Source organism: Ailuropoda melanoleuca, chromosome 12 (genome assembly GCF_002007445.2).
Source record: "Ailuropoda melanoleuca isolate Jingjing chromosome 12, ASM200744v2, whole genome shotgun sequence".
Lineage (NCBI taxonomy): Eukaryota > Metazoa > Chordata > Mammalia > Carnivora > Ursidae > Ailuropoda > Ailuropoda melanoleuca.
Window position 1 is genome coordinate 27,706,342 of NC_048229.1, and position 21,215 is coordinate 27,727,556.

The following is a 21,215-nucleotide window of genomic DNA, read 5'->3' on the forward strand; positions in this document are numbered from 1 at the left end:
CAGAGAAGACACTTAACCAGGGCTCCCATGTTCATAAATGTGTGAGGACTCAGTTTTCAGAGAACCAGTATGAATGTAGTAAAGGTGGGAAAGTGTTTTATCAAAGCTCTAACCTTATTATACAAAAGGGTATCTATTTGGGAGAGAATCCTTATGAGTATAATCAGTGTGGGGGTCCACTCAAGCAGTCCTCCAATGTCCATGATCATCAGAGAATTCATGAGGGAAAACACCCATTCAAATGCAATAAACCAGGGACCATGTTTAGTCAGTCATCAAAACTAAATATAGATATAAATAAGACAGTCTCTACTGAAGAGAAATCTTACAAATGTCAAGAGTGTGGCAAGACCTTTAACTGGCTCTCACACCTTATACAACATCACAGAATTCACACTGGAGAGAAACCTTACAAATGTAAAGAATGTGGCAAGGCCTTTAACCAGAGCTCACACCTTAATCGACATCACAGAATTCATACTGGAGAGAAACCTTACAAATGTCAAGAGTGTGGCAAGGCCTTTTACTGGCCCTCAGACCTTATACAACATCACAGAATTCATACTGGAGAGAAGCCTTACAAATGTAAACAATGTGGAAAGGCTTTTAACCAGTGCTCACACCTGAACCGACATCACAGAATTCATACTGGAGAGAAACCTTACAAATGTAAACAATGTGGAAAAGCCTTTTATTGGCCCACACGACTTATACAACATCAGAGAATTCATACTGGAGAGAAACCTTACAAATGTCAAGAATGTGGCAAGGCCTTCAAATGGAAGTCATCCATTAATGGACATCACAGAATTCATACTCAAGAGAAATCTTACAAATGTGAAAATTTGGTAAAACCTTTAAGGACTGCTCATCCCTAAATGATTATAGGCAAATCCATACTGGAAAGAAACCTTACAAATATAAAGAATGTGGCTTAGCTTTTATATTGTACTCAACGCTTACTGGACATCATAGAATTCATACTGGAGAGAAACCTTACAGATGTAAATAATGTGAGAAAAAGTTTAAGGACTGCTCACCCCTTACTCCACACCAGAGAGTTCACATTTGAGAGTAACTATATAAAGAATGTGTCCAACTTCTCACTAAAATTCACAACTTACTCAACATCATAGTTACCATACAGGAACAATACTGTAAAATGTAAAGAACGTGGCCAAGCCTTTAATTGGAATTCAGTCCTTACTCAATATCACAAAAATGCACACTAGATTCAAATCCTAGAACCATAATGAGTGTGGAAAGACCATTTTAATATACACTTTAGCAAACACTGAAGAGTGCAGAAAAGAAACTTGAAAGATTAAGTATTTAGAAAACTATTTATCTGAACATCCAATGTCAAAAAATGTTACAGATATCAAGCAAAAAGCAGTACATCAGTCACTCTATTCAGACATTATATAAAAATAGTTATTATGAGGAAAATGCAAAGTTAAACACCTGGAAATGTATATGCTCTTATGTTTCAAAAGATTGAGTGGCTGGAGTTTTACATAGGTATAAATAATTTCAGGATGTGCTTTTTTTTTTTCTTATTTACATCCACCCTACTGAGATTTGTAACTAACATATATTACTTTATTTCCACTCACAAATCACTTCAGAAGATTCATTTATTCCTAGTGGGCGTGTGAAACCATGAGGCTGATTGTTGTGACATTGATGATATTAGACACACTGCCACATTAGGTGGGACTCATGCACACCTAAATTCCATGGAAGATGAAGGACCATATGATATGCAACATATGCAGAAAATCTCAATGGAGATGCTGTTTAAGGTTATAATATTGATGTAAGTTATCATGAAATAGGTGTGGAGAGCATCATTCTTCTCCATTTATTAAAACTGAAGAACTTCCTGAACATTAGAAATACAGTGATTTACTAATTGCTCTTTAAGGGAAAAGAGGTGACAGTCCAGTACCTACTGATGGATCTTCGTAACAGCAATCATTAGGGTTGAGAGTATGAGTTGATGTGATTGAAATGAAGAAATCCTGACAGGCCTATATCTAAAACCAGCAATACCAGTTAGGGTCTCTGGAAGTTGTTTGGGGCACCTGGGTGGCTCAGTGGGTTAAGCACCTATCTGCCTTTGGCTCAGGTCATGATCCCAGCGTTCTGGGATCGAGTCCTGGTTTGGGCTCCTTGCTGAGCGGGGAGTCTGCTTCTCCCTCTGCCTGCCGTTCCCCTGCTTGTGCTCTCTCTTCGTTCTCTCTCTCTCTCAAATAAATAAAGACTTTAGAAAAACCAAAAAGGATAGCTAACTTTTCCCTACAAGGTCATACAGTTGTACATACACATTTCTTTTTTTTTTTTTAAGATTTTATTTTTTATTATTTATTTGACAGAGATAGAGACAGTCTGCGAGAGAGGGAACACAAGCAGGGGGAGTGGGAGAGGAAGAAGCAGGCTCATAGCAGAGGAGCCTGATGTGGGGCTCAATCCCATAACGCCGGGATCACGCCCTGAGCTGAAGGCTGACGCTTAACCGCTATGCCACCCAGGTGCCCCTGTACATACACATTTCTTATGAATGACGTCAGGCCTGATATTTATGGAAATCACTCCTCTCACATCATGATATCAGTGCAAAAAGAATGCTTTTTAATGCTTGTATTCTGTATTTTGGACAGGTATAATAGAGTGGATTTGAAATGCATGACTTAGTTTATATGTGAACGTAATATATTTTAATTAATAAAACAATCGTTTTTAATGTATTAACATAGATGTGTAATGAGCAATATGTTATCGGACCACCAATGTGAACCTATCTCATTTTATTGAAGGTCGTAGGGAACTGATAGGTTCTATAGCCCCTTGGGGAATGGAATGGAATGGAATAATATACCTAGGAATCCATTTTCTCACTGGCCTAGGGTTTAAATAATGAGTGATTATTTTTCCCCTATTTTATCTGTTGTACCGTTTTCTCCTCTTTGTGCTGACTGTGTTATTATTATGGATATGTTACAGATTATATGGAGATATTGCTGACCTTTTAGCTCACAGACTCTACGAGACTGCTACTCGGCATCCACTTTGTGTAGCCAGGACTTTTGCAGGGACTTGAACTGACTCCAGTCCCTCTCTCTAGTGCGTTCTCTAGACAACACTCTGCAGAGTCACCAGGTAATGTAACTTCTGATATGACATCTCCAATCCACCCTTGTGAGCAACTATCTTTCCTCTTTCCCAGTGCTTTCTCCTTCGGAGTCCCTTACAGAAAACTCCCACAGACCTTACCTAAACCCGTTCTAGTTTGAATGGCCTAATCTGGACTTAGTCCTGGGACTCTAAATTGTTCCACTGTGGCCCTTAATAAAGGTATGTGCTCCATTTACATGGGGGTATTGTTTTGATGTGTCTATGAAGTACACGTGTGCCTATGAAAGTGCTGGGTGTGTAATACATACCCCAGGAGCAGGAGAAACGTAGCCCACATGGAGTGATGTGGTAGCCCAGGTAAGAGATAGGGAATGAATAAGAGAAAGAATTAGTATGTGGAGAGCTACTGTCCTGGGTTGCACAAAGGACTCCGTGGATTTAGAAAAATAATTTCTACTTGTTTTATTTCCTAGTTCTCTCCAGATCTCCAGGTGTATTTTCCTCATTTTTGTTTGTAGCTACATAGGCATCACAACCATTCTTTTTTTTTTAAAGTCCACCTTTTATTTATTTTTTTAAATTTAATTTATTTGACAGAGAGAGGCAGGCAAGGGGAGAGGGAGAAGCAGGCTCCCTCCTGAGCAGAGAGCCCGATGTGGGGCTTGATCCCAGGATCCTAGGATCATGAATTGAGTCAAAGGCAGATGCTTAACCAGCTAAGCCACACAGGCACCCCACAAACATTCTTTTTTGCCTGAGTTGTGGTGAGAGTGTCCTCAGTAAACACTTAATTGAGATTAGAGAGATGGAAGGCCAATGGGTATTAATTCAGACATTTAACACTGGGATGTGGGATGTGAATCTAAGTAAAACTCAATGAAGACACTGTCCTTAGAATGAAAGTTAAGACCTAGACTCTGTATTGTGGAGAGGGACCCAGAGGTGGCTCCCTTTAGTCACTGCAAAGGCACAGGCAGCTCTCAGTGTCATCTGATGAATACATGTAATGGGGAAAAAATGGGGTGGGTTTCTGAGGAGTAGAGAAGTCCTACTTTATCTTCATGATTTAACTGAATACCTGTTCCTGAGGACCATTTGCTGTTGGATGACCGTGTTTGCCCAGGCCTACATCAGGTGAACAGGATGGAGGAAGGTATTGGATGATGCCATCATCTGGGTGTAGCTTTAGAATGTCGAATAGTAGAACAGATGTTGGAGATGAAGTAGGCTTCTGGACAGTGGCATAGGCAGGATCAGCAAGGTGTGTGCTGTGGTTGCTCCCGGGCACGAGTATCCAGGTAGATAACCCCAACATAGGTTAGAGCCACTGTAGACGGGTGACCTTTCCGGGAACCTGCTGGACTGCTGTGTGGGACCTTCCTCCCTTGGGTCAGTGCCATGTGAGTATAGGCCCAGTCTCCGGTGCTGTCGATGGTATGGATTTGTTGGTGGAGAAGTTCAACAGTAAGAGGCAAGAAACATTTCTGCCTGAAACATTCCAACACAAGTGTTCATTGACTACTGAATGAATAAAGAAGATTTGGTAAATACCTGTATATACATGGAATATTAATCAGTCTAAAGAGGAATGAAATCTTTCCTTTGGCCACAACATGGATGGAGCTAGAGAATATTCTGCTAAGTGAAATAAGTCAGAGAAAGACAAATGCCATATGATTTCACTCCTATGTAGCATTCAACAAACAAGTGAGCATCGGGAAAGAAAAAAAGGGAGAGGCAAAGTAAGAAACAGACTCTCAACTCTAGAGAACAAGCTGATGGTTTCCAGAGAGGAGGTGGGTAGGTGGATGTGTTAAGTAAGTGATGGGGATTAAGGAGGGCACCTGTGGGGAGCACTGGGTGTTGTATGGAATTGTCCAGTTCCCATTTTTCTCCTGAAATGAATATATTATATAAAATATAAAATTTTATTTTATTTTTTCTTTTAGGAGTTAAAATTCTTGTGCTAGGTTTACTGTCTTCAGCAGTTGCACAAAATATACGTTTGGAAACAAATTAAAACATTTCTCTTTTCTCCCTTCCTCATTCCTCCCAAATTGAGAAACTCTCAGTGACCATTTTTACATTTTTATGCCAGCATATGTATTTGCATAATTTCAATAAGCGTCTGTTCTGCTTATGAAAAGACACAATGATAAAAACTGGTTATAAGGGGCACCTGTGTGGCTCAGTCAGTTAAGCTTCTGCCTTTGGCTTGGGTCATGATCCCCGGGCCCTGGGATGGAGCCCCGCGTTGGGCTCCCTGCTTAGCTGGTAGTCTGCTTCTCTCTCTCCCTCTACCCCTTCCCTGCTCATGCTCATTCTTTCTCTCTCTCTCCCTCAAATCAAATCAAATCAATCAATCAATAGGTAAGTAAAATCTCTCTCTCTCTTTTTTTAAGAGAGAATATAAGAAACACAGGTTATATTACCAAGCTCTGACTGGAATGTCATAGCTGAGAAAGAGCTGCATAGACTCAGACATGAGAAAACAGTCATAAGGGACTAAGATTGACTTCATGGACTCAATAAAGCCCCCTTATAAATATCAGTCTTATACCTTGCTTACAGAGTGCCCAGCGGCCTTACCAGGTCCGTAAAGATAATTTCCTAACAGGTGCAGGAAGCTAGGGATACTTGGGGGACCTCTAGAAGAGAGGCGTTCACCCACACCTATAGGTATCATAGGCAATGTCTGGTGGCAAGTACTTGGCTTGGCTTCTGGCCTGGAGAGAATATTAAAAGTTCAATCTAGAGATTCATTATGAAAAGAACAGCAAAGCTGCTTTTAAAGAATCTGTAAGTCAAACCTTTATTCTTGGTATGCTTATGTAAATAATCAGGCCAAGTTTTCTTTCTTGAACTAGCCTTATTTTACAATGCAAATAGTGTTAATTTGGGTGTGTTTGGTAACAGAGTGATTATAGAGAAGAATAAGTCTCAAAAACATCTTGTAGATAAAAGATCTTAATACTATTCATTATAAAGTAGACTAGATCCTGAGTTTTTTCCTGTGTTGTCCAATGCCTGGCCCCCAATCCCCAAACAAACCTTCTGATTTTTTTTCTCCCAAGTTTCTCACTTGGAATCATTTGAGCACTAAAACTACCCTTTTTACTGAAGCTCTGCAGACTTAATTGAAATGACTTCATATAACAAAATCCTCCCAGTAGCTCATGTATAGGCAATCTTAGGGCTGTGCCTCAACAGGCCACTGAAAACACTAGCAGATGCCTTTAAACAATATGCCAGGAGGGTCTGTCAGGTGGTGGCTATCTGCCCTCAGTCTATCTGAAGATACTTAAGTCTGACATCTAGATGTCTGCTCGTCTGGCTGCCCTTAGAAGTAAAAAACCGGCTTAACATTTGAGCTAATCAATAAGCATAGTTCTTTTGTTTTCATATAAAAGCCTCATTTAATTTCATTACTTGTACCAGAAGGCTACCTTTGAAAATACACCGGCATCCTTGCCTCCTGAAATGACTTTGACTCAACTGACCTATTGTCAGGCCTAAAATGATGGATCAGTGATATGAAACAAGTACCAGGTCAACTTTTAATATGTGAAACTCCCAAGGAAGTTTCAGATGAGGGACCTGAAAGGGGTCATGACAGCTTGTCCATGCCCCCAACCTCCGAATGTGCCATTTTGGCCTGTGGATAATTTGAGTTGAAGGTATCTGAGAAGGTGAAGACTCAAGAGAACATTTTCCCCTCCCTGATCCACACAGTAGAATCGAAACTGGGGAGGGTCTTTCCCAGAATGAGAGTTACTAACTGAAGGGCGCCTGGGTGGCTCAGTCATTAAGCATCTGCCTTCGGCTCAGGGCGTGATCCTGGAGTTCTGGGATCGAGCCCCACGTCAGGCTCTTCCACTGGGAGCCTGCTTCTTCCTCTCCCACTCCCCCTGCTTGTGTTCCCTCTCTCGCTGGCTGTCTCTCTCTCTGTCAAATAAATAAAATCTTTAAAAAAAAAAGTCACTAACTGAGACAAAGTTTATCTCAGTGACCCATCTGTAAAGTAGGACAAATATCTCATTACTAAATACATGTTTTTCTTATCGCCCTATGAAGTGTTTACCTTTCCTCCAAATCTCCAGGCCCCAAAACCTTTTGCCTTAGTTCAGAATGACATTTGTACCTCATCTTGCCTCACGGTCTTGGAATTCCCTCGTCTATGTGGACTCCCTGTCCGTACACCTATTTAATTTTATTTTCTCTTGTTAGTCTGCTCATGTCAGTTTGATTCTTAGTCCAGCTAGAAGGATCTTTGAGGGGACAAGAATTCTTGTTTCTGACAGAGGGTTTGATTTTAATGTTTCATTTCCTGCATCCTATTTAAAGTGTAAGAAGAAGGTGGAACAGTAGGAGTACTTGTACATGAGTTGATATTTAAAAAAAAAATTCTTAAGATTGTATTTATTTATTTGACAGAGCACAAGCCGGGGCAGCAGCAGGCTCCCCGCTAAGCAAGGGGGCATGCTGGGCGTGATTCCAGGACTCAGAGATCATGACCTGAGCCGGAGGCAGACGCTTAACTGACTGAGCCACGCAGGTGCCCTGGGAGTTGATATTTTTGAGTTCAGTTTTTGTCACTATTTTGGAAGGTTCCTTATTTGTTTCCTGTGTGGTTACTCTCTGGTCAGTGGTTCCTTTAAAAGCTTCTCAATATCAGCCAAAATATGTATCCCACTTGGTTTGTTTAATTTAACAGTTGGATTCCTCAAGGTTCTTGCATTAAGTACGTATTCAAAGGGTCCTCATTTTGGCCCCTTGAGCATTAAAGTCATCTTTAGTATAATTTCCTATTTATTGAGATACTTGCAAATATCTAGTCCATGTGTATAAACAAGAGTCCTCCCAGGTTGTTGGAAGGGGGTTCTCCAGCCCTGTTTCTCATTGTGATGGTAATTTTCCATGCTAGTGGGCTGACATGCCCAGCACTCCCTCAGGGGCTTCAGCTATGAATGAAGGTGCTAATTACAGTGATCTTGGTCCCTCCGTGTCACCCAGGGATGGTGGATTGTATTTTGTGTCTTGGATTTCTCTGGAGTTAGCCTGGCTAAATTCAATGTGCTCAGCACACGAAGTGGCTGATGTGTGTTTCTCCTGATGGAGGACTCTGCCAGGCTCCACTGAGGGAACTCATGTCCTTTGTGTGTGGATTCATTCAGAATCTCATCTACAAAATGCAGCAAGCATTTAAATTGGCCACACTGTGAAGAATTTAAAATTCTAAAAGGCAGAAGCATCTGGGCCACAGACTTGCGATCTGTGCTTGTCCTGACTCTTAAGTGCATTGTGGCCGTGCAGTGTCACAAGAGAAAGTCACCTTCCTTTTAGTAGAGTCGTAACTGACCAGCCAATTTTGTAACATGCAGCCTAATGGGCTCCAGGTGGGAAGCTAGATCAGACACACTCTTTCCCATTGCTGGCCAAAAATCAGCTTCAACAACACGAGCACAGAACCAGAACCATGAAGACGCTCAGATTCTGTGACCTAGTATAAGCAGAATAGTCCTCACCAAAACAAGTTTACGATGAAACTCAAAGGCAGTAAGAAATTTCTCTGGTGTCATCACATGCCAGGTTATTTACGAACAGAGGTCTTCCCAATCAGATGCCTTATTTCACTCACTGAAAGACAAAAGCACCATACTCAAGACTCATTTCACATTTTCCTTCATGGTCTTCTTCTTCTTTTTTTTTTTTTTTTAACATTAGGAAAAGCATGCTTTTAGTCACATTGTTGATAACAAGTTAGATAAGGAGAGTGATTCTTAAACATTCAGGATAAACATGCTTTCAGAGAAAAAGTTTCGTTACTGGAAACTTTCTACCTAAACATACTTTGGGTTCTAAGTTTTTGCCTGTTGTTTTTTTCTTTTTTGGGTATTTTAAAAAATGTACTTATTTTTATTTAAATTCAATTAACATATAATATATTATTGGTTTCAGAGGTAGAGGTCAGTGATTCATCAGTCTTATGTAATTCCCAGTTTATATTACATCATGTGTCCTCCTTAATGTCCCTCACCCAGTTACCCCATCCCCCACACTTCTCCCCACCAGCAGCCCTCAGTTTGTTTCCTATGCTTAGGAGTCTCTTATGGTTTATCTCCCTCTCTGATTTTGTCCTGTTTTGTTTTTTTCCTGTCATTCCCCTATAATCCTCTGTTGTTTTTCTTTTTCTGAAATTCCACGTATCAGGGAGATCATATGATAATTGTCTTTCTCTGATTGACTTATTTCACTTAGCTTAACACCCTCTAGTTCCATCCAGGTCTTTGCAAATGGCAGGATTTCATATTTTTGATGGCTGGGTAGTATTCCATTGTACATATATACTCTACATTTTTTTAAAAGATTTTACTTATTTATTTGATAGAGACAGCAAGAGAGGGAACACAAGCAGGGGGGATGGGAGTGAGAGAAGCAGGCTTCCTGCCAAGCAGGGAGCCCAATGTGGGGCTCGATCCCAGGACCCTGGGATCATGACCTGAGCTGAAGGCAGACGTTTCATGACTGAGCCACCCAGGCGCCCCTCTACATCTTCTTTATCCATTCTTCTGTCAATGGACATCTGGGCTCTTTCCATAGTTTGGCTGTTGTGGACATTGCTGCTATAAACTTTGGGGTACAGGTGCCCCTTTGGATAACTACATCTGTATCTTCGTGGTAAATACCTAGTAGTGCAATTGTTGGGTTGTAGGGTAGCTCTATTTTCAGCCTTTTGTGGCCCTTCCCTATTGTTTACCAGAGTGGGCACACCAGCTTCCATTCCCACCAACAGTGTAAGAGGGTTCCCGTTTCTCTGCAACCTCACCAACATCTGTCGTTTCCTGAGTGGTTAATTTAAGCTATTCTGACTGTCGTGGAGTGGTATCTCATTGTGGTTTTGATTTGTATTCCCTGATAGTGGGTGATGTTGAGCATTTTTTCATCTGTGTGTTGGCCATTTGTTTGTCTTCTTTGGAGAAATGTCTATTCATGTCTTCCACCCATTTCTTTTCTTTTTCTTTTTTCTTTTTTACATTTTATTTATTTGAGAGAGAGCAAGTGAGAGAGAGTGCATGAGCTGATGGGAGGAGGGGAAGAGAGAGAAGCAGACTGTCTGCTGAGTGGGAAGCTGGACATGGGGCTCGATCCCAGGACCCCAGGATCATGACCCGAGCTGACGGCAGGTGCTCAACCAACTGAGACAACCCAGGCACCTCTCTTCTGGTCATTTCTTGACTGAATTTTTTGTTTTTTGGGTGTTGAGTTTGATAAGTTCTTTCCATCTTATGGGCACTAGTCCTTTATCTGATATGTCTATTGCAAATATCCCATTCTGATGGTTGTCTTTTGGTTTGGCCAACTGTTTCCTTTGCTGTGCAAAAGCTTTTTATCCTGATGAAGTCCCAATAGTTCATTTTTGTCTTTGTTTCCCTTGCCATTGAAGATGTGTCTAGTAAGAAGTTGCTACAGCTTAGGTCAAAGAGGTTGCTGCCTGTGTTCTCCTCTAGGATTTTGATGGATTCCTGTCTCACAGTTATGTCTTTCAACCATTCTTTTTTTTTTTTAAGATTTTATTTATTTATTTAACAGAGAGGGACAGCCAGTGAGAGAGGGAACACGAGCAGGGGGAGTGGGAGAGGACGAAGCAGGCTCCCAGCAGAGGAGCCTGACATGGGGCTCGATCCCACAGTGCCGGGATCATGCCCTGAGCTAAAGGCAGACGCCCAACGACTGAGCCACCCAGGTGCCCCGTCTTTCATCCATTCTGAGTCTGTTTTTGTGCCCAGTTTCACTCTTCTGCATGTGGCTGTCCAATTTTCCCAGCACCATTTGTTGAAGAGACTGTCTTTTTCCATTGGATATTCTTTTCTGCTTTGTCAAATATTATTTGACCACAGAGTTGAGGGTCCATTTCTGGGTTCTCTATTCTGTTTCATTGACCTATGTGTCTGTTTTTGTCAGTACCATACTGTCTTGATGATTACAGCTTTGTAATAGAGGTTAAAGTCTGAGATTGTGATGCCTCCAGTTTTGGTTTTCTTTTCTGACATTCTTTTGGCTATTTGGGATCTTTTCTGGTTCTATACAAATTTTAGGATTATTTGTTCCAGTTCTGTGAAAAAAGTTGACAGTATTTTGATAGGGATTGCATTGAATGTGTAGATTGCTCTACTTAGCATAGACATTTTCACAATATTTTTTCTTCTAATGAGCATTTTTCCATTTCTTTGTGTCTTCCTCACAAGAGGAATGTTTTTCTTTCACAAGTGTTCTATAGGTTTCTGAGATCCTTTACCTCTTTGGTTAGGTTTATTCCTGGGTATCTCCTGGTTTTTGGTGCAGTTGTTAAATGGGATCGACTCCTTAATTTCTCCTTCTTTTGTCTCATTGTTGGTGTATGAAAATACAACTGATTTCTGTGCATTGATATTATATCCTGCCACTTTTCTGAATTCCTGTATGAATTCAGGCAATTTTGGGGTGGAGTCTTTTGGGTTTTCCACAGAGTATCGTGTCATCTGGAAAGAGTGAGTGTTTGACTTCTTTGCCGATTCAGATGCCTTTTCTTTCTTTTTGTTATCTGAATCCTGGGACTGGGACTTCTAGTACTATGTTGAATAGCGGTGGTGATACTGGACATCCCTGCCATGTTCCTGACCGTACAGGAAAAGTCCTCAGTTTTTTCCCATTGAGAATGATATTTGCTATGGGCTTTTCATAAATGGCTTTTATGACATTGAGGTATGTTCTCTCTATCCCTACACTGTAAAGAGTTTTAATCAAGAAAGGATGCTGTAATTTGTCAAATGCTTTTTCTCTGCATCTATTGAGAGGATCATATGGTTCTTGTCCTTTATTTATGTAGTGTATCACATTGATTGATATTTGGATTTTTAAAAAGATTTTACGTATTTATGTGACAGAGAGAGAGAAAAAGAGAGAGAGAAAAATCAAGCAGGGGGAGAGGCAGGGAGAGGGAGAAGTACTTCCCCGCCAAGCAGGAGTCTGATATGGGGCTCCATTCCAGGACCCTGGGATCATGACCTGAGCTGAAGACAGACATTTAACCAACTGAGCCACCCAGGCACCCCTTGATTTGTGGATGCTGAACCACACTGCAGCCCAGGAAAAAATCCCTCTTGGTCGTGGTGAATATTCCTTTTAACGTACTGTTGGATTCTATTGGCTAGTGTTTTGATGAGATGTTCTGCATCCACGTTCATCAGGGATATTAGAGTGTAATTCTCCTTTTTGGTGGGGTCTTTGTATGGTTTTGGTATCAAGGTGATGCTGGCCTCTTAGAAAGAGTTTGGAAATTTCCCTTCCATTTCTATTTTTTGAAACTTCTTCAGAAGAATAGGTATTATTTCTTCTTTCAATGTTTGGTAGAATTCCCCTGGGAAGCCATCTGGCCCTGGGCTCTTGTTTATTGGGACTTTTTGATTACTGCTTCAATTTCCTTGCTGGTTATGGGTTGCTCAGGTTTTCTTTTTCTTCCTGTTTCAGTTTTGGTTGTTTATGTGTCTCTAGGAATGCATCCATTTCTTCCAGATTGCCTAATTTGTTGGCATATGGTCGCTCATAATATGCTTATATAATTGTTTGCATTTCTTCAGTGTTGGTTGTGATCTCTCCTCTCTCATTCATGATTTTATTTATTTGGGTCCTTTCTCTTTTCTTTTTGATAAGCCTGGCCAGGGGTTAATCAATCTTATTATTCTTTTAAAGAAACAGCTCCTAGTTTTGTTGATCTGTTCTCCTGTTCTTTGATTTCCATTTTGTTGATTTCTGCTTTAGTCTTTATTATTTTCTTCTCTCTTGTTGGGTTTAGGCTTTATTTGCTGTTTTTCTCCAGCTCCTTTAGGTATAGGGTTAGGCTGTGTATTTGAGACCTTTCTTGTTTCTTGAGCAAGGCTTGTATTGCTATATACTTCCCTCTTAGGACCACCTTTGCTGCATCCCAAAGATTGTAATAGTTGTGTTTTCATTTTTATTTCCATGAATTTTTAAAATTCTTCTTTAATTTCCTGGTTGACCTATTCATTCTTTAGTAGGATGCTCTTTAGCCTCAATGTATTTGAGTTCTTTCCAACTTTCCTCTTGTGATTGAGTTCCAGTTTCAAAGCATTGTGGTCTGAAAACATTCAGGGAAAGATCCCAGTCTTTTGGTACAAGTTGAGACCTGATTTGTGACCCAGGATGTGATCTATTCTGGAGAATGTTCCATGTGCACTCAAGCAGAATGTGTTCTGTTTATTTAAACTGAAATGTTCTGAATATATATCTGAGAAGTCTATCTAGTCCAGTGTGTCATTCAAAGGACTTGTTTCCTTGTTGATCTTTTGCTTAGGTGATCTGTCCATTGCAGTGATGGGGGTGTTAAAGTCCCCTACTATGATTATATTATGATCAATGTGTTTCTTTAATTTTGTTATTAATTGGTTTATATAATTGGCTGCTCCCATGTTAGGGGCATGAACATTTACAATTGTTACATCTTCCTGTTGGATGGATCCTTTATTTATGATTTAGTGTCCTTCCTCATCTCCTGTTACAGTCTGTAGTTTAAAATGTAATTGGTTTGATATAATGATTGCCACCCCAGCTTTCTTTTGATGTCCATTGGCATGATAAATGGGTTTCCACCCCCTCACTTTCAATCTAGAGGTGTCTTTGGGTCTAAAAGGAGTCTCTTGCAGACAGCATATGAATGGGTCTTGCTTTTTTTATCCAATTTGATACCCTATGTCTTTTCACTGGGGGGCATTAGCCCATTACATTCAGAGTAATCACTGAAAGATATGAATTTAGTGCCATCGTATTACCTGTAAAGTCACTGCTTTCTGTATATTGTCTCTGTTCCTTTCTGGTGTACATTACTTTTGGGCTCTTGCTTAAAGGATCCTTTTTAATATTTCTTGTAGGGCTGGTTTGGGCTACTTAAAGGATCCCTTTTAATATTTCTTGTAGGGCTGGTTTGGTGATCACAGATTATTTTAGTTTCTGTTTGTCCTGGTAGCTTTTTTATCCCTCCTTCTATTTTGAAGGATTTCCTAGGTGGATAAAGTATTCTTGGCTGCATATTTTTCTCATTTAGCACCCTGAATATATCAAGCCAGTACTTTCTGGCCCACCAGGTGTCTGTGGATAGGTCTGCTGCCAGTTTAATGTTTATGTTTCTAGCCTTGTAGGTTATGAACCTCTTGTCCTGAGCAGCTTTCAGGCTTTTCTCTTTGTTTCTGGATTTGCTAGTTTCACTATTGTATGTCAGGGCGTTGTCCTATTTTTTACTGATTTTGAGGTGGTTCTCTGTGCTTCCTGGACTTGGGTGCCTGTTTCTTTCCCCAGCATGGGGAAGTTTTCAGCTATAATTTGCTCCAATACATCTTCTGTCCCTCTCTCTTTCCTCTGCTTCTGGGATACCAATTTTTCTAATATTGTTTTGCTTTATGGTATCACTGATCTCTCAGATTCTCCCCTCGGGTTCTAGTAGTTGTTTCTCTCTCTTTCTCACCTTCTTTTTTCTCCATCTTGTTGTCTTCTATGTCACTAATTTTCTCTTCGGCCTCATATATCCTAGCAGTTAGAGCCTCCATTTTTTATTGCATCTCATTAATAGCCTTTTTTATTTTGACTTGATTAGATTTTAGTTCTTTTATTTCTCCAGGAGGGGATTCTCTAGTGTCGTATATGCTTTTTTCAAGCCTACCTCATATCTTTATAATTGTATTCTGAACTCGAGAACATATTACTTATATCCATACTGATTAGGTCCCTGGAAATCAGTACTGCCTCTTGTTCTCTTTTTTTTTTTTTTTAGATTTTATTTATTCATTTGACAGAGAAAGAGACAGCCAGCGAGAGAGGGAACACAAGCAGGGGGAGTGGGAGAGGAAGAAGCAGGCTCATAGTGGAGGAGCCTGATGTGGGGCTCGATCCCAGAACGCTGGGACCACACCCTGAGCCAAAGGCAGACGCTTAACGACTGAGCCACCCAGGCGCCCCTCTTGTTCTCTTTTTTGAGGTGAGCTTTCCCATCTTGTCATGCTGTCCAGAGAATAGATGAACAAGAGAACCAAATAAAAAAATGGCAGCAACAACCCCAGTGATATATACACTAAACAAATTAGAAGAGTCCTGTAACTGAAAAAAAATGGAAAAAAATAGAGAATATAATCATACAGGTGAACAGAATGAGTAATACACTGGATCCTGTGTGTATTTTGGTCCATTTTTAGAAAACTAGATCCCAAAACTGTAAAGAAAGAAAAACTTATATATGTACAAAAATAAAATTAAATACAATGAAAGTACAGAATGTCACTGTAAAAATTAAAAAGAGGGGCGCCTGGGTGGCACAGTGGTTAAGTGTCTGCCTTCGGCTCAGGGCGTGATCCTGGCGTTATGGGACTGAGCCCCACATCAGGCTCCTCCGCTGGGAGCCTGCTTCTTCCTCTCCCACTCCCCCTGCTTGTGTTCCCTCTCTTGCTGGCTGTCTCTATCTCTGTCAAATAAATAAATAAAATCTTTAAAAAAATAGACCAAAAAAAAAAAAAAAAGAAGAAGAAGAAGAGCTAAAAACGAAGGACTATAAAGGCAGGTGGACAGAGCAGAGAAATACACCATATCCTGAGTGTATTTTCATTGGTTTGATAGAAGAAACTACATCCCAAAATTGTAAAGAAGGAAAAACTTACATATATACAACAATAAAATTAAATACATTGAAAGAATAGAATGTAACTGTAAGGATGACAAAGACTTTAATAAATCAAAACAAAAGGAAAAAAAAAAAAAGAAAGAATAGGATGAGACAGGTGAAGAGAACAGAGCCACACACCAGATTCTGGGTGTATTCTGGACTGTTAGGAGAAACTGCAACCCAAACTTGTGAAGAAAGAAAAACATATATATACAAAAGTAAAATTAAATACAATGAAAGGACAGAATATAATTGTGGAAATGAAAATTAAAGATTTTGAAAAAGGGTTGATAAAATAAGAAATGGCTTAGGAAAGGAAAGAGGAAAACAAAATTAAAACCAAAAGACTAAAGAATCCTGGGGGAAAACCATGAATTCTATAGGCTATATTCCCCTAGTGCTGGAGTTTTGCAGTTCTCTATGATGGGTAACCTTGGTCTTGGCTGGGTTTTCTTGCTGATCTTCTGGGGGACCATTCTGTTGCAGTGATTCTCAAGTGTTTTTGCTCCCGGGGCAGAAGTGTACTGCCCTTGCCAGGGGTCAGGCTAAGTAATCTCCTCCCAATTGCTCTATGTGGCTTTTGTTCCCTGAAGGTTTTCCAGGCAGCTTTAGGGGGTGACGATGAAAATAGTGGCCTCCCAATTGCCAACCCCAGAGCTGAATGCTTGGGGCTGTGCTCCTCCAGGCAGCCTCAGGCAAGAGCCGTCAATCAGTCCTGTCCCTGTGGTCTCCTGCACTCCCTGCTCACCCAGCCTGTGACTGAGCATTTCTATCTCAGGCATGAGAGCTGTTTCAAGTCTCCAAACCCTGCAGACTCCTGCGTCACTCCACCTGGGGGAGGATGGGGGTCTCACTGGTTCTGCCAATTTTTGGGCCCCTGCTTGGACAGCAGTTGCCCGACTGTGCCACGGTTCATGGTTTATGGCAACCCTGAGCCGAGAGCCCACTCCTGGACTCACTGATTGCAGCCGGCTTGCCCCCCCCGATGCCTGGGAGCTAGGCCACTCTCAGGTGCCCCTGGTCATCCTGTGACCCCTGGGATCCGGAGACCACACTGTCCCACCTAGGATTCCACCCTTGCTTCACTGCCTGAGTGCCTTTCAGGCAGGAACATTCCTCACCAGAGCAGACTTCTAAAGGTTCTGATTTTGTGTTGACCTGCTATATCACTTTCCCGTCGTCAGCTTAAGGAGTCTCCCTTCCCCTGCCATTTATCTTCCCATGTATTGCCTTGCATTCACTTCTCTGCACCTCCTACCTTGCAGAAAGTGGTCACTTTTCTATTTTTAGAGCTGCAGCTATTCTTTTCTTAGATCTCCGGTTGAGTTTGCAAGTGTTCAGAATGATCTGATAGCCATCTAGCTGAATTCTGGGGACCAGATGAAACTAAAGTCTCCTAGTCCTCCACCATCTTGGATCAGCTCCCCTTCATGCTCTTCTTAAAGCTAACTTTTTGATATGCACAATCCTTTTAAACTAACTTTTTAAATTGTTTTTTGGTTCATGACAGTTCAACTCTACATTTTATTTTGTACCTTAAAATAGAACAATTGCTTTGAAAAAAATTGAGAGACCACCTGAGAGTTAGAGGGGTTGGGGGGCAGGGGAGGGGCAAAGGGAGAAGAGATAATCTTCAGCAGACTCTGTGCTGGGCCCAGATTCCAGCCCTTTGCCTGAATTCCGACTTGGGGCTTGATCTCAGCACCCTGAGATCATATTCTGAGCCAAAATCTAGAGTTGGACTCAACAGACTGAGCCACCCAGGCACCCCGACATTTTAATATTTTATTTTCATTCCAGTTATTTAACATAAAGTGATTCCTTAGTTTCAGGTGTGCAATACAGTGATTCCACAATTCCCTTCATCACCCAGAGCTCTTCCGGAGAGGTTCACTCCTTAATTCCCAGCCCCTTTTTAACCCTTCCCCACACCCCCACTGGTAACCATCAGTTCGTTCTCTATCCTTAAGAGCCTGTTTCTTGATTTGTCTCTCCCTTTCTACACTGTTACGTCATGACTGAAGAAACCCCTGGTGGACAGGGGGACGATGGTCAGCCCAAAGCATCTTCTCATTGCTCTTCTGATTTTTCATTATAATAATAATTCTAATCTGTTCTCTCTTTTACTTGGTTCCCTCCTATTATTTATTTATATGCAAGCAGGGCCGCAGGGCCTATTCCTTCAACCCAGCCAAGAGATGATACTGACGACTCAAAACAAATTCACCCCGTGTCCCCTCTGGCCTCTACAAGAATGGCCTTCTGTAATAGTTACACGTAGGGACAAACAGTGGCCAACTTTAGTCCATAGGTAGGGACATCCCTACAACCCCGGTCACCGTGAAGAAGTTACAGAAGATGAGCCCTTCACCCATCAACAGCCTTAAAGACTAAAGGATCGATATATACAATGGAATATAACCCAGCTATAAAAAATGGTGAAATGTTGCCATTTGGAAGGACGTGGGTGGAGCTAGTGTGTTATGCTACGTGAGGTGACGTGAGTCTGAGAGAGACAAATACCTGATGAGTTCACTCCTGTGGAATTTAAGAAATGAAACGAACACAGGGGAGAAAGTCTACAGACTCTTATCTGTGGATAGCAAGCTGAGGGCTCCAGAGGAGAGCGGGCAGGGGGTGGATGAAACAGGTGACAGGTGTTAAGGAGGACACTTGCGATGAGCACTGGGTGTTGCATATAAGTGATGAATCAGGGCCCCTCGGTGGCTCAGACAGTTAAGTGTCTGCCTTCAGCTCAGGTCATGATCCCAGGGTCCTCGGATCGAACCCTGCATCTGGCTCCCTGCTCCCCAGAAAGCCTGCCACTCCCCCTGCTTGTGCTCTCTTTCTCTCTGTCAAATAAACAAAATCTTAAAAAAAAAAAAGCAATAAATCACTAAATTCTACTCCTGATACTAATATTACATGGTTTGTTCACTAACTGGAATTTAAGTAAAACTTGAAACTCCCAAAATAATTTAAGGAAAGAATTGGTCATTGGTAAAATGCGAGATACAGAAAAACGTTCACTTTTAGCCCAGGGGGCTGATCCGGACGCTGCATAGTTTTGTTAAGGATCCAGTAAGTGTTGCTACACTCTTAAAGGGTCTCATGACGTCCGTACCTCTCACAAAGTTAATATCAAACTCATGATAAGCACCGTAGACATTTTTTGAAAATAGTTTTACGTGTGGAAATTTCAGGAGGGACCTGCGGGTGACTCAGTTGGTTAAGCCACCAACTTGTGATTTTGGCTCAGGTTATGATCTCAGGTGGTAGGATGGAGCCCCATGGGGTCAGGCTGCCAGTTCAGTGCAGAGGCTACTTGAGACTGTCTCTCCCTGTCCCTCTGCCCCTCCCTCTGCTCACTCTCTCTCTCTTTCTCAAATATTTAAGAAAAAAATTTGTGGAAACATTTCTGATCTAATACTCCCTGAGTCTACCCCCTTGAGCACTAACCATAGACCCACCAGCTTCAAATATTAAAAGTATAGCCTTTGGGCACGTGGGTGGCTCCGTGGGCTAAGTGTCTGACTTCGGGTTGGGTCGTGATCTCAGGTTCCCAGGATAGAGCTCTGCAGTGGGCTCCCTGCTCAGCGGGGGTCTGCTTGTCCCTCTCCCTCTGCCCCTCCCCCCCACTCATGCCTGCTCTTTCTCAAATATCAAAATAAACTAAACCTGGAGCTCTTCCTGAGCACGAGTCCTGTCCACGTGCTACTTCAATGAACTTAGAAAGTTGTACCTGAAAACATCGCCAGAATCCTTTCTTACTGTTACATGGAAGGATCCCCAAATTTTGTTACCCAAAACCCAAAATCCAATGCACAAGGCATGAGCTTTGATTGGAAAGGAATGTCAGCTTTATGCAGGAGGCCGGTCACATGGGAAGAAGAGAGACTCACGTCCAAAAACCAACTCCAAGGTTTCTGCCAGGCGTTCAGATTTTTAAAGGAACTTGAAGGCAGTTCATCAGCCGGAGGGGAGCAGGCGGTCTGTGACGCTTCTTGGTTGCCTGCGACTCACTGGCGCCACCTACAGGCGGTATGGAGGCGCTTGGAGGGCGTGTGTGGTGCCCAGGGGAGGTTGTGCCAGAAGCTGTGATGACCAGTCTTTCTCGGAAACAATGAACGATGTATAGGCGTAGAAGGGACGGTTTAGCACGTTACTCACCCGCGCTAAAGGTGCACGCTGGAATTTAGAGACTGCTAAATTGGCCAGAGGGGCCCAGTCAAGGGTCAGTGTAAGGTAAAAAAAAAAAAAGTCTTCTAGGTTTATTCCGTGGCTGCAAATGGAAGTATTTCCTTCTTTTTTTGAGGCTTACATATCAAGAGTAAGTAAGACGGGGGACCTGTATCAGGAGGAGAGCTGATACCAGAGATGAACTGTTTATATCACGAAGAGCTGCCCGCCTGTGGGGGCAAACCATTGTTTGCCATAAATTTCCTCTTTCTTTTCTCCTGTGAATACATATTCCCCGTTTTGAAATCCTAACTCCTATCTCCTTCTTCTTAAGTCACAGGGCATGGAAGCTTCAATTGCCCGACTTTGAACTTTCAGTTTCCCATAATTAACGCATGATATATGTTTTTTCTCTTGTTAAACTGTCTTACATCATTTTAATTAGACTGGCCAAAGAACTGAGAATGAAGCAACAAACACCACCAACAAGTTTTCCTCTCCTAAGATTCATTCTGTTGTGTAAAGTGACCTCTGTGCTTCAGACCCAAAATAGAACGTGAACACAGAGCTGGGGATAAAGAGGAACAGTATTGCTTTGCCAGCAAAGGAGGCCGCCGCAGGTCAGGGCCTTCAAACCTGCGAGCCCACCCAGAGCCAGGGGCTGGGGTTTGTGGGGAAATGCAGGGTCTAGCCGGTTTGCACAGGAATTGTGTCTGTGCTGCCAGCCCTGTTCCTCACGTTCTCAGGGTGGAACCAGGTTCCTGAAACAAAGGGCTGAGAAGGTAGGAGGAGAGGTTTGCAGAAGAGAGAAGAAAGGTTCCGTAGTTTGAAATGGAGTCTCGCTGAAGCGTTAAAGCAGCTGTTTTGATTTTTGTTCAGCTTGATGCTTGTAAGTGGTTTCCAATTCAGTCCCCAGGACAGCTGTAGGAAGCTCACTTCATATGCTACAGGGAGAAACCACTCACTATTTTCTAGAATGGGTAAAATAATGAAAAAGGATAAAACACCAAATTTCAGGGAGAATGCTGAGGAATTAGAATTCTCATATATTACTGATGAGAGAGTGAACAGTACACTTTGAAAAATGTGTGGCAGTTACTTATGAAAATAAATATTTACATACTGAAGGGGAGCGTTTTGTCACCTAAAACATGTCTTTTTGGCCTAAGGATGATTTTAGGCTGGTTATTTTATT

General features: G+C 41.7%; 1 protein-coding gene across 1 annotated transcript; it reads left to right on the plus strand.

Moving 5' to 3' along the window:
* The first annotated feature begins 260 nt into the window (after positions 1-260).
* On the plus strand, positions 261-1,012 carry LOC100480142 (zinc finger protein 678-like). The gene is made up of 2 exons (XM_034638112.1): positions 261-778; positions 856-1,012. The coding sequence occupies exons 1-2, from the start codon at positions 261-263 to the stop codon at positions 1,010-1,012; spliced, it is 675 nt and encodes a 224-aa protein (XP_034494003.1).
* Positions 1,013-21,215: the final 20,203 nt, after the last annotated feature.